The sequence below is a fragment of the Neophocaena asiaeorientalis genome, unplaced genomic scaffold (assembly GCF_003031525.2).
Source record: "Neophocaena asiaeorientalis asiaeorientalis breed wild unplaced genomic scaffold, Neophocaena_asiaeorientalis_V1.1 scaffold67, whole genome shotgun sequence".
NCBI lineage: Eukaryota > Metazoa > Chordata > Mammalia > Artiodactyla > Phocoenidae > Neophocaena > Neophocaena asiaeorientalis.
Window position 1 is genome coordinate 4,301,232 of NW_020173731.1, and position 13,365 is coordinate 4,314,596.

The following is a 13,365-nucleotide window of genomic DNA, read 5'->3' on the forward strand; positions in this document are numbered from 1 at the left end:
AGCCTTTTAATATTTTAATCTATTTTTAATTTTTATAGCCACATAACCACTAAGGGCTATGCTACTGAGTGGGTAAATGGCAGTAACCCAAGTATCTGGGATTACTAAAAAAACATTATAAGAAAACAGTTAAGTATCAATTTAAGATTTTCATTAACCTTCTATTTTTACAATGTTGGTTTATCAAATTAGTTCACTCTGAAAAAGAGAAAGGCCGCCGTATACTTGGGAAGCTTAGAACTCAACTACCTTTTCATTCTATAGGTGAGGGAACAGGTCTAGAATATTGTTATTTGATTAAAGTTAAAAGAAAAGGTTAGCTAGTTACAGAGACAAGACCAGATACTACTCTAAGACTTTCTATTATATTCCACAATCCTCGAAGAAAGAACTTGAAATATGAGGCTTCATTCATTACCCAGAGCATTTAGAAATACCAAAGGCTAAATCAACTACTCTAAGAAGAAAGATGATGCTTCTTATGCCTTGGCCTTTGCTATAAAGTAATCCCTAAGTGAGTCCAATAAAGATGCTAGGAAGGGCCCCCTGAGAGGCAAAGAACCTTTCAGAGCTATAGTCAGATTTCTCTCTAGAGTCATAAATTATGAACAAGTGAATTCAACTAAGGCATATAGGGCCCTAACATCCTGGTCACAGGATGAATATTATTTATAGATTTTAAATTCTTCATTAAATGCACTATATAAAAGCCAAACTCAATCTTGGTTCACAGTGACTCTGACATAGGATAGGGTAGGAAAAGCCTGAGGGTCAAAACACAACAGGAAATACAGCTGTTTAAAAAGGTTTAAAAGGCAGGTTTAAATATATTAACAAGAGGTCAGTTATTACAACAAGTAAGTTGAAAAGATATACGTTCCAAAAAAGTATTAACTCATATCATAGTTAAAACAAACTGCTAGAATCACGGCATTCTTTTTTACTCTTAGGAAGCTCATCTTACCCTTCTGTGAAACGGAAATGGTAGATTTTCATGCCTTGTCTGAAGATAGGTGGCATTACACCAAGTTATTGGCAACCCACTGGTAAAGCTCTCCTATAAAGAACATAGTAACATAACAGTCAAGGACACTGGTACTTTCATATAAAAGTATAAAATCAAAAGAGAGCAAGGACTCAAACAGATGTTTGAACATCAGTGCTCTTAAGGACACTGTTTATGACAGCCAAAAGGTAGAAATGCCCAAATGTCCATTGACAGATGAATGGCTAAACAAAATGTGATATACACATACAATGGAATATTATTCAGCCTTAAAAAGGAATGAAATTCTGATATAGGCTACAGTATGGCTGAACCTTGAAAACCTTATACCAAGTAAAATAAGCCAGACATAAAAGAACAGATATTATATGATTCCACTTCTGTGAGAGACCAAGAAGAGTCAAATTCATACAGAAAGTAGAAGAGTGGTTACTAGGGGCTGTGGGGAGGAAGAATGGGAGGTTATTGTTTAATGGGTAAAGAGTTTCAGTCTGGGATGATTACAAAGTTCTGAAATGCATAGTGGTAATAGTTGGGGAAAAATGTGAACATACTTAATGCCACTGAATTGTATACTTAAAAGTGGTTAAAATGGTAAATTTTATGTTATGTAAATTTTACTACAATAAAAAAAATCAGATGAGAAAAAAATAAAAACAAGTGTAAAAAATCAAATGAGAAATACTAAGTGGTAAGTTCTTCTCTGATTTTGATATTTCTAATATACATCATCAAGTAAAAATAGACTAGGGGCTTCCCTGGTGGCGTAGTGGTTGAGAGTCCACCTGCCAACGCAGAAGACATGGGTTCGAGCCCTGGTCCAGGAAGATCCCACATGCCGTGGAGCAACTGGGCCCATGTGCCACAACTACTGAGACTGTGCTCTCAACTAGAGAAAGCCCACTTGCAGCAATGAAAACTGCCCAGTGCAGCCAAAAATTAATTAATTATTGTAAAAAAGGAAAAGCTTTTTTTAAAAAAAAAAAAAGTAAAAACAGACTTGGGTCCATCACCCCAAAGCTACTTATCCTAATATACTAATATAATAATATACTAATACCTAATATACTAATACTAATATAATTCATGTCTACCATGATTATGAATGATGTATTTACATTAAGCACAATTCCAAACACAGAGAGAGAGAGAGAGAGAGAGAGAGAGAGAGAGAGAGAGAGAGAAAAACTGAAGCAGTGGAATTCTGTCAACACACTAACACAGCAACCATCTGTTAACACTGTCCTTTGAATCCAAGGGACCCAAATCATGTGGTAGGGCTGGGAGCTTCACCTTAGCCGTGAAGTCCTACTTTCATGTCATAGGGCACTTCTGGAAGGAAGCTCTGTAATGGCCAGTTCTAACTACTTACAGATTTCCTACTAGTCCTACACAGGAAGTCATTCTTGTGTCTCACCTGCATAAGTTCCTGTTATGAGGCCAGGGGGCTGGTGAGTTGAAATCCAGTTCCAGGGAGTGATGTCATCTTGACTGAGCTATGATCCTGCTGACCTGCTCCCCATCCCAGTGTTGTTGCAGCACTTCAGCTGGGTTTCAGGTTATAAGGGGACCAAAAAGGAAAATGGGGGAGTAGGATAATAGAAAAAGCAAAAATGCTTGCACATTTCCTTTGTGTCACTAAAGCATTTTCTGCTTCCATTTAATTTGATGGGCAGACCTGGCCAATGGCAGCTGGAAGCTGTACAGATGCTCTTGGAGTAGGGATAGGCTCTCACACAGATCTCAAAAATACAAAGAATTAAAACATACAGAAAACTTTCATTATGTTGTGGCTCCTAACTTGAAAATGGTGACTTATTCTTTCTTCTTTGGATAAAGTTTAAAGAACAGACATTAACTTAAAATTTTGTAAATTGTTGTAAACAATGCATGACTACAGGAGCTATCTTAGCAACAGAAGGAAATAACGAATACAAATGTTTGGAGATGTATAAATACTCATGTTCTTTCTACACGACGTCAAGTAGATTTGGAGGTCAAATCTGGAAATCCTGTCAATACATTATAAAACAGGATTGCCATTCAATCCCATTTAGATGAGATCCTTTGGTTCTTAGGATACTAAGCCATAAAACTAAAATGAAGTCAAGCATAATAAGAAGCAGAAATTGTTAACATTCCAAAATGAAAGGAAGAGAGGCCTTTGGAAATAAAAGAAAAAAAATCTTAAGCAATTAAATGAAAGAGAGATTTAAATTTTTACTACATTTATTTCACATGATTCTTTAGTTCTTATTAAGTTGATACAATTTGGGGAAATAAATACTCCCTTCCCTTTTTTGTTGCATATGTATTAATAGGGGTAGGAAGAACAGAACATGAGAGAATAGACAAAGGGTGTAGAAAGTGAAAAAATAAAGATGAAGAGAGAGAACGAAAGAGAGAGTGTTCATATGAACCCTTCTGTTAGCAGTACCAACCAACAAAGTACACAGTTGACAACATGAAGTGTTTTCTTCTCACGTGGACTTCCGAAAGAATGACTATGGGACCATATTCGACATACATTAATTATATAGCATTGTGGTTCAGTTTTCCTATCAGACATGACGTGTATTTTCTTTTTTTCTCATTTTTTAAGCTCCACAGATGACATTATTCATGAAGCACTTTTAGTATATTATTCAGCAAATATTAATTTGATCATATTAAACCAATCCTGGTTAGCAGAAAGCACTGTCAGCTGCCATGTAAAGGTCCTCCTTTCAAGTAACACTTCATTCTACACTTGGAGCTTCATATCAGAGGAAGGTCTTGAAGGGCATTCCTCTTTTAGTTGGGTTTACAACTCACCTGCAACACTAAGTGCAGATAAAATAAAGATCACACCTCAGTTAAAGGTTTGTACATAACAGCCCCTTGCAAATGTAGCCAATATCTTGTCCAGACAGAAACTGTAAAGGAATTGTTCTCTCTCAGGCTTTTTCTTTCTCCATTTCCTCTAAAGATCTTCATCCCAATGCTTGGTGCCCCATAACTGAGTGTAAGGCAGAGCTACCTCTGTGCTGGAGACGCCTGTCACAGAGAAGATCAGAACGTGTGCAAAGAACCCTGCATTATGTTCATCTCATTAGTTCTGCCCAATCCACAGGGGTAAAAAATGGATGAGATTTGATATCTTCAACACCAGCAACTCCTGCACCAAGACGCTCCACAGGGTTGAACTGTAAGAGCTAAAAAAGAAGGATTTAGTGAATAGTGGGAATCCAACTAAAGAATCAAAGGAAAAGAAAAATATATGAAAGGAAAGAACTTCTAAATTCAACCCCAGTAACAAATGGACTTAACTGACTATATTTCCTTGAAAGGGAATTATGTCTATGATACCACTCTAGCTGTGGGGTGGTGGGGAACATATCTGAGTTTATGACTTTTCAACTGATTTGAAATATGACCTTGAGTAACTCACTTTGTTTCTCATCCTCATATAGTACAATAGGATAGTTACACCTATCAATTTCCTACTCCAAAAGTACAATTATGACATTAATTAGATATTTCACCAAATTCTGAGAGATCCAGTTACTCCTTTCATGATGAGAAAGTTTGGGAGGCGCAATAAGTCTTTCAACCCCTAGTGAATTATATATGCACCAGGTCTAAACTTTACCTAAGGTCTGAATAAGCCAATTCATATTCCAGAATTGCTTTCTTTGAAATAGCTGACTCACATGGGACAATTTGATACAATGAGTGAAATGTGTTTCGACTTCTTCACTAATAGGAATCAGGTATAAAATAAGTTAATAAATGTTACACGCAATAGGACTGTTAAGTGTGGGAAAATAAAAGTAGTCATATACAATTATAGATAGACAACCCTGGGCATACTGAAAGAATGTGTTAAGACATTCATGTATCCCCCAATTTTTGTTTTAACAGCTTTACTGAGGGATAATTTATATAGCATAAAATGTATCTGCTGTAAGTATACAACTTAATGATTCTTAGTAAATTTAAAGAGTTGTGCAACTTTCACCACAATCCAGTTTTAGAACACTTTGATCATCCTAAAAAGTTTCCTCATCCTGTTTGCAGTTAATCTGCATTTCCATCTCCAGCCCTAGGCAACCACTGATTTGTTTTCTATCTCTATAAACTTGCCCTTTCTGGATATTTTGTATAAATGAAATCATAAAAATGTTGTCTTTTGCAGCTGCCTTCTTTCACTTAGCATAATGTTTTTGAGATTCATCCGTGTTGTAGCACGTATCAACAGTCTGTTCCTTTATACTTCTGAACAGCATTCCACTATTTGGATATAACACATCTTGTTAATATATTCACCAGTTAATGGACATATGGACTTTCCAGGTTGCGGCTATAATTAATAGTATATATGACTTCCTGCAGACACATATTTTCATTTCTCTTAAGGACATTCCTAGGAGTGGGACTGGTGGGTCTTGTGTTAAGTTTATGTTTAGCTTTTTAAGAAACTACCAAACTTTTCTAAGTATCTGTACCATTTTACGTTCCCGCCAGCAACGTATGAGAATTCCAGTTTCTCTACACCCTCATCGATAATTGATACTGTCTTTTTTATTACAGCCCTTCTAGTGGGTATTAGAGGTATCTTATTATGGTTTTAATTTATATTCCCTAATGACTAGTGATGGTGAGCATCTTTTCATATACTTCTCAGCCATTTATAAAGCCTCCTTGGTGAACCTTTGCCCATTTTTATACTGAGCTGTTTGCTTACTGAGTTAAAAGGTTCTTTACACATTCTGAAAACAAATCTTTTATCAGTTGCATGATGTGCATATATTTTGTCCCAGTCTGTGGCTTGTCTTTTCATTCTTTTACTGGTATCTTTTGAAGTGCAAAAGTTTTTAATTTTAATGAAGCCCACTTTATCATTTTTTTTTCTTTTATGGATCATGTTTTGGTGTCATACCTAATAATTCTTTTCCTAACCCAAGGTCATGAAGATTTTCTCCAATATTTTTCCTACGATTTTACAGTTTTAGCTCCCACATATAGGTTTATGAGCTATTTTGAGTTAATTTTTGCATATGATATGAATTAAGGGTCTCAGTTTATTTTGGTTTTAGCATGTAAATATTTAATTTTCCCAGCACCATTTTTTTTTTAACATCCTTATTGGAGTATAATTGCTTTACAATGGTGTGCTAGTTTCTCTTCTATAACAAAGTGAATCAGCCATACATACACGTATGCTCCCATATCTCCTCCCTCCCCAGCACCATTTGTTGAAAAGATTATTTTTTCATCATCGAATTATCTTGGCACCTTTATGGAAAATCCATTGACCATAAATGTAAGAGTTTATTTCTGAACTCTCAATTCCATTCCATTGATCTATATTGCTTATCTTTGCTATAATACCACAGTAATTAAGTAGTTACTGTAGCTTTATACTGACTGGAAATTGGGAGTGTAAGTACTCCTTCTTTGTTCTCTTTCAAAATTGTTTTGGATACTCTAGGTCCCTTGCCTTTTCATATTCTTTTTTTTTGCGGTACACGGGCCTCACACTGTTGTGGCCTCTCCCATTGCGGAGCACAGGCTCCGGACGCGCAGGCCCAGTGGCCATGGCTCACAGGCCCAGCCGCTCCGCGGCATGTGGGATCTTCCAGGACCAGGGCACGAACCCATGTCCCCTGCATCGGCAGGCGGACTCTCAACCACTGCGCCACCAGGGAAGCCTTCATATTCATTTTGAAGTCACTAAAGTTTTCCCAATTTTGCTGATCTTTTCAAAGAACCAACTTGTGATTTAATTTTTCTCTTATTTTTCTCTTCTATCCAATGAAGATTTTCTCTGTCATTGATTTCTGCTTGCTTTCTTTCTTCTGCTTGCTTTGGATTTATTTTGCTTTTTACAGTTTCTTTTTCTAACTTCCTCAGTTACAAGGTGAGATTTTTATTTGAGACAGTTCTTTTCCTATACAGATGTCTAAAGCCATAAATTTTCCCCAAGAACTGATGTAGTTGCATCCTATAAATTTTGATATAACATGTGTTTGTTTTCATTCCATTAAAAACAATTTCTGGCTTCTCTTGGCATTTCTTCTTTGACTCAGGTTATTTAGAAGTGTGTTGTTTAATTTCCATATATCTGGTATGGATTCACCAGATCTCTTTCTGTTGATGATTTCTAATAAAAAGTTGTTATGGTCAGAGTATGCTGTATAATTTCAATCCTTTTAAATACTGAAAGTTGTTTTATGGCATAGCAAATGATCTATCATGGGGAATGTTCCATGTGCATGTGATAAGACTGTATTCTGCAATCATTGTTCTATATACGTCAGAGTTGTTTGATAATGTTGTTCAAGTCTTCTCTATATCCTTGCTGATTTTCTATTAATTATCAAGAATGGGGTATTGAAGCCTCCATTTATTATTACTGTATTATCTATTATTTCAATTCAATCAGATTTTGCTTCATATGTTTTGAAGCTGTTATTAGAGCATATACATTTATAATTATTATATCTTTCTTTGTATTGATCCTCTCATCATTATAAAACATCTTAGTCCCTGGTAATTCTCTTGTCTCCACATCTATTTTGTCTGATATTTAATAAAACCACTTCACCTCTCTTATGGTCACTGTTTGCATGATTTATCTTTTCCCACCCTTTTTCTTTCAACCTATTTGTGTTTTTAATTTAAGCGTGTCTCTTGCACACAGATAGTTGGATCTCTTTCTTATCCAGTTAACAATCTTTGCCTTTTGTTTGGCATGTTTAGACATTCACACTGAATGTAATTATTGACATGGTAGGTTTACGTTTGCTAATTTGCTACTTGTTTTCTACGTCTACTGTCTTTTTTCATTCCCCTTTACTGCCTTCTTCTGTGTCAAATACTTCTTACTGTACTATATCAGTTCCTCTAATAATTTTCCTTTACTATTTTTTTTAGTGGTTGCTGTTAAGATTATAATATGCTTCTTAATTTATCACAATCTACTTCAGATTAATTCCAGTGAAATGCAGAAATTTTGCTCCACTATAGTTCCATTCCTTCTGTCCTCCTTTGTCTTTTACGGTCAAATACTATATGTTACATCCATATAGGTTATAAACCTACGAGCACAGTGTTACAAGTATTGCTTTGTACAACCTTATGTCTTTTGAAAGAAGTTGAGCAGAGAAATGAGAAAAAACATATTTAGTCTTTTCTATTAACTCAGATTTATATTAGTTATATTCTATTATATAGAATATATATTTATAATATAAAATTTAAATATTTATTTTATTTAAATATTATATAGAGATGGAGATCTCTGGGACATTTTCACCGTTTCATATTACGTGGAGCTGGGAGGTCTCTTGTGGACCAGTGTCCTGAAGTTTCCTTTCCCACCTCAGAGGCACAGCACTGACTCCTGGCTGAAGCACCAAGAGCCTTTCATCCACACAGTTCAGGATAAAAGGGAGAAAAAAATGAAAGAAAAGAAAAGAAAAGAAAAGAACGAAAGAAAGAAAGAAAGAAAGAAAGAAAGAAAGAAAGAAAGAAAGAAAGAAAGAAAGAAAGAAAGAATAACATAAAATCAAATCAAATAAAGATAAAATAAAGTTATTAAAATAAAAAATAATTATTATGAAAAAAATTTTTTAAAGAAAAAAGAACGGACAGACTGAATTCTAGGACAAATGGTGAAAGCAAAGCTATACACACAAAATCTCACACAGAAGCATACACATACACACTCACAAAAAGAGGAAAAGGGGAAAAAATAATATATCTTGCTCCCAAAGTCCACCTCCTCAATTTGGGATGATTCGTTGTCTATTCAGGATTCCACAGATGCAGGGTACATCAAGTTGATTGTGGACCTTTCTTCCGCTGCTTCTGAGGCTGCTGGGAGAGATTTCCCTTTCTCTTCTTTGTTCGCACAGCTCCTGGGTTTCGGATTTGGATTTGGCCCCGCCTCTGCGTGTAGGTCGCCTGAGAGCGTCTGTTCTTTGCTCAGACAGGACAGGGTTAAAGGAGCAGCTGATTCAGGGGCTCTGGCTCACTCAGGCCGGGGGAGGGACGGGTACGGATGCGGGGCGAGCCTGCAGCAGCAGAGGCCAGCATGACGTTGCACCAGACTGAGGCACGCCGTGCGTTTTCCCAGGGAAGTTGTCCCTGGATCACGGGACCCTGGCAGTGGTGGGCTGCACAGGTTCCTCCGCGTCTTACTCTTCCGCCATCTTCTCCTACCTCTCTTGCATTGTTTTTGATGAGAAGTCAGACATCACAATGTTCCCTTGGATACAATGAGTTGTTTTTCTTTGGCTCCTTTTCCTCTTTGTTTTTGTCTTTCAACAAGTGGACTACAATATCTCTATGTGGATCTCTCTGTATTCGTCCACATAAGGTCCACTAAGCTTCTTGGATGCATCTCAATGTTCTTCATCAAATTTAGGATTTTCAGCCATTGTTTCTTAAACATTTTTTGCTGCCCCTTTCCCTATGTCCTCTTTTTGGAACTTCCATTATATGTATATTGGTATATTTAATATCGTTTTACAGGTCTCTTTATCCCTGTTCATTTTTCTTCAAATTTTTTAACCTGTTTTTCAGATTGGATAATTTACTATCATGTTGAGATGCTCCAGTGAATTTTTTTTCCCCTACTTAATTCTTCACTTCAATTATTGTACTTTTCAACTTGAGAATTTCTATTTTGTTCTTTTTTTCCTTTTAATATAATTTCTGTCTCCTTATTGAGAATCTCTGTTGATTCATTATCGTTTTATTTTCCTTTAATTCTTTATACATGATTTCCTTTAATTCTTTGAATGTATTTATAATAACTGCTTTGAAGTCTTTATTAAACCCAGAATTCTGGGGACACTCAGAGTAATTTCTATTGACTGTTTTTTCCCCTGCCTATGGATCAGGGAAATCTTACAATTAAGATATCTTACAATATTTTGGATATCTTACAATATTTTGCTGAAAATGAGACATTTTAGATAATATATTTTAGTGACTCTGGAGTCTTATTTTTTTCTCAAGAAGACTGTTATCAATTGCTGTTGGTTGGTTTATTCTTTGATAACTTGTTCAGCTAGATCTGTAAATCTGCTTCCCCCACCCCACTGTAACAAGCAGAGGTTGATATCTCTGCTCATTTTTTTTTCTTTTTTAAGAAAAAAGTTTTAAGTTTTCCTTTTTTAAGCTTGGTTTCCTAAGGGTCACCACTGTGTGGTGTGCATAGCTTAGTGGTCAACCAGTGACTGAAAAGGGGTTGCATTCAAATACTTTAGCTACTAAAGCTTCCATCCTATGCCAGTGGGCAGGAGAACACATTCAAAATATAGGCCACTTTCAAGTCTGTCCTTGTTTTTACTTTCCACTGAGATCTTTCCCTGCACATGCATACAGCCTCAGTGCTGGTCTTCATGGCCTACCTCAACCTAGGAGAACCTTCACACCTGGCCAAGCAGGGAAGAGAGAATGCAAGTAGCCCCAGGCAAGAATGCCACAGAGTCCCACAATTCTTTCCCAAAGTTCAGCTATTTTTCAAGCATAAGTACTTTCCAGATTGTTGCATCCCTCTGATCAATTTCCAGAGCACAAAGATGGTTATTTTTGCCAATTCTGTCCAACTGTATAATTTCTTTTTTTGAGAAGAGAATTTTCCAACTTTCTCATATGGCTATAGCCATTCAAATTTGAGAATATTCCTATACATATAATTTTTTCCACAGAATTTAGTCAACTGCAACTGAAATATGTGGATGATTACATTAATGGTTCTATACCTATAGGAAATCCCACTATTCAAATCAAACCTAAACTTTTATTTCTCCTTTTTCCTTTATTTCTATATTTCTATTATTCACTAATAATTAATCATTTATATAAAAGCATCAGTTGATTTCCTATTACGTGCCAATCCACTACTTTGTAGACCTTTTCAACCTGTATCACCAGCAGTTGTGTCACTCTCATGTTAGCAGCCCTATACTATAATTCAACTATATGCTTCATCGAATTATAAATTACTACATGTCGTGAGCTTTCAATGCTGCCCTATCAACCATAATAATACAAAACATTTATGTGACGCTTACTGTGTGCCAGGCATTATTCTAATTGCTTAACATAGGTTAATTCACTGAACTCACAACAACTCTATGAATAGTTACTATAAATATCTGTTTTATAGATGAGAAAACAGAGACTCAGAGAAATTAAATAACTTGTTTAAGATCATATAGATAGTAGGTAGCAAGGATATGATCTGAATTCAGGCACTCAGTCTCCAGAATCCCTGTTCTTAATCACAACATTACACTGCTTTATGAGTGCGTGATCTGCAAATGCCAAGAATCTATTACTTCACTTTGCTATCACCAAATCCACAAGGGGAGTGAAGCATATACTTCAAAAGACTGTACTCACAGTCTTTTCACTTGAAATTACTGTATCTAGCATTCAAAATGACTACTTTTTATTAAAGTGAACTGCTCAAAGAATTTTTATATTAGAAGTTGCTAAACTGTCTTAAGAGAAAAGCTGCTACTATAAAACAAACGGCATAAGCATATCCTAAACGTATCAAATCCATTTTCAAAATCAGACAAGTCATGTCCACTGATTGAAATGTGGAAGGCATTAAACATCTGAATATAAATCTAAAATATCAAACACTAGTAAGAATTAACTATAACTATAGCATGTTTTTTAATATTTCAGCAAACATATAAACATGTAAGTTCGTTCTTTCTTGTTAAAATTGGCTTTCCTGCCCCCATTCTTTCCAAAACATGACCTCATTATGAAATTCCAATAAAAGTTCATATTGTGACTTTTACTAAAGTCAATTTACCTTAGTTCATGGACTCTTCTATAATTTTGCAAGTGTAAATCTATAGGCAAAAGTATAATTGTTTACCCATGACTGTCTTGCTTATTCTGCCATTTTAAATACTGTCCCAGGCCTTCTGAGAGATCACACAAAGATTCTATTGCTAAAAGAATGTGTCAGCCAGTGGCAAAACCAAGACAGTCACTGCCAACCTCCTTCCTCCTAAAGAACTGGCAATAAAGCTGAGCATTGGAGGCACAGAAATTTATTTTGAAGGTCTTTTTCTCATATAATATCTTTCAACTGACAAAGCAATTGTGTCATAAAGAACTAAAAGTACACTGGGAAGTACAAACATCCATGCTGAGGATCCGTAAATATCTTTTTTTAAAACTGCATTTAAAATGTAACTATGTTTACTTTAGCACCATTCCCTTGGACTGAGATGACTAAACCACGGGTACAGGGAATTATGAAATCTAGGAAGAAAGTAAGGAGCTGAAAAGACCAAAGGGGAAAATCTCCTCAAAGTGGAATAATTCTTTCCACATAAATCATTTTGTGATTTTTTTTAAAGTAACCTTTATGAACCATGAGGTAGTGGAAGAGGAAAGTCAAAATGACAAATTGCTAATCATGCCAAGAGACCCCTTTTCCCTTTCCTGATGATGTTTCCTCAACATGAGTGGTAGTTTCCTTAGGCAGGCCAATGACAGAATGCTGCTTTAACTATATAAGCTATACATATCTGTATTTGGGAACTTAACATATCTTAAGCTCAGACTCCTTTACAACATAAATTCTGATAGACAGGAGTACCAGACCTTTATTAATTAATGTGGGGAATTCTATTCTCAATATTATATAATAATGACTACTTCTTTAAGAAAGAGAAACAAAAAATAGCAGTTGCTAGCCTTCCTTAAATTAACAGCCAAAAAAATACTTTGAATTTACCTTGCTGTGCCACAACAAAGGATATGAAATCAAATGAGGAGCTGTCCTTTTTGCCCATTAGAATGAAATGTTTTATGTATCTTTGCATTACCTCTTAATCCTTTTACAAAGTGCTCAGGGTACTCTGATCTCACTATTTCCAACCTGATTATGTTTCTTTAGATTTTACAGAGTCTGGGCAAATTAATCTTCCTGAAGCACGACTCTGATCCTTTCACTCTTGTGCACAAAAACTCCAAATCTCAATTTTTTACTGAATTAAATACTATCATTCTCCCCTGGTGTTCATGATAAGAGAGCCCCAACTTCTCTTTCCATTCTCATCTACTTACTATTACTCATCCCTATATTCATCCTTGTACTCTAGATAAACCAAACTTTTGATTTCCCAAATTGAGTCTTTCTGACTCCTTCCTTGCCTTTGTTCAAGCTTTTCATTCCACCCAGTTATTATCCCACATCCAACCTTGCAAGCCAAAATTCTGGCTAAGCCTCCGCAAAAATAACACTCACTACACAAAAACATCCCTAATACCACCACTGCGTGAATTATTACACCTCTTTATCCTGACTCGCCAAAGTATTTTTTTAAACC

The 13,365-nt window shown here is 35.7% G+C and overlaps 1 protein-coding gene across 3 annotated transcripts in view; it reads right to left on the reverse strand.

Moving 5' to 3' along the window:
• Window positions 1-3,220: 3,220 nt before the first annotated feature.
• RPS6KC1 (ribosomal protein S6 kinase C1) overlaps window positions 3,221-13,365 on the reverse strand; it is a 209,075-nt gene continuing 198,930 nt past the window's right edge. For all 3 annotated transcript variants that reach the window (XM_024751108.1, XM_024751107.1, XM_024751106.1), the window contains one exon: window positions 3,221-4,200. In XM_024751108.1, coding sequence (XP_024606876.1) covers window positions 4,090-4,200 — 111 coding nt within the window. In that variant the 3' untranslated portion in view covers window positions 3,221-4,089. The remainder of the gene's footprint in view (window positions 4,201-13,365) is intronic.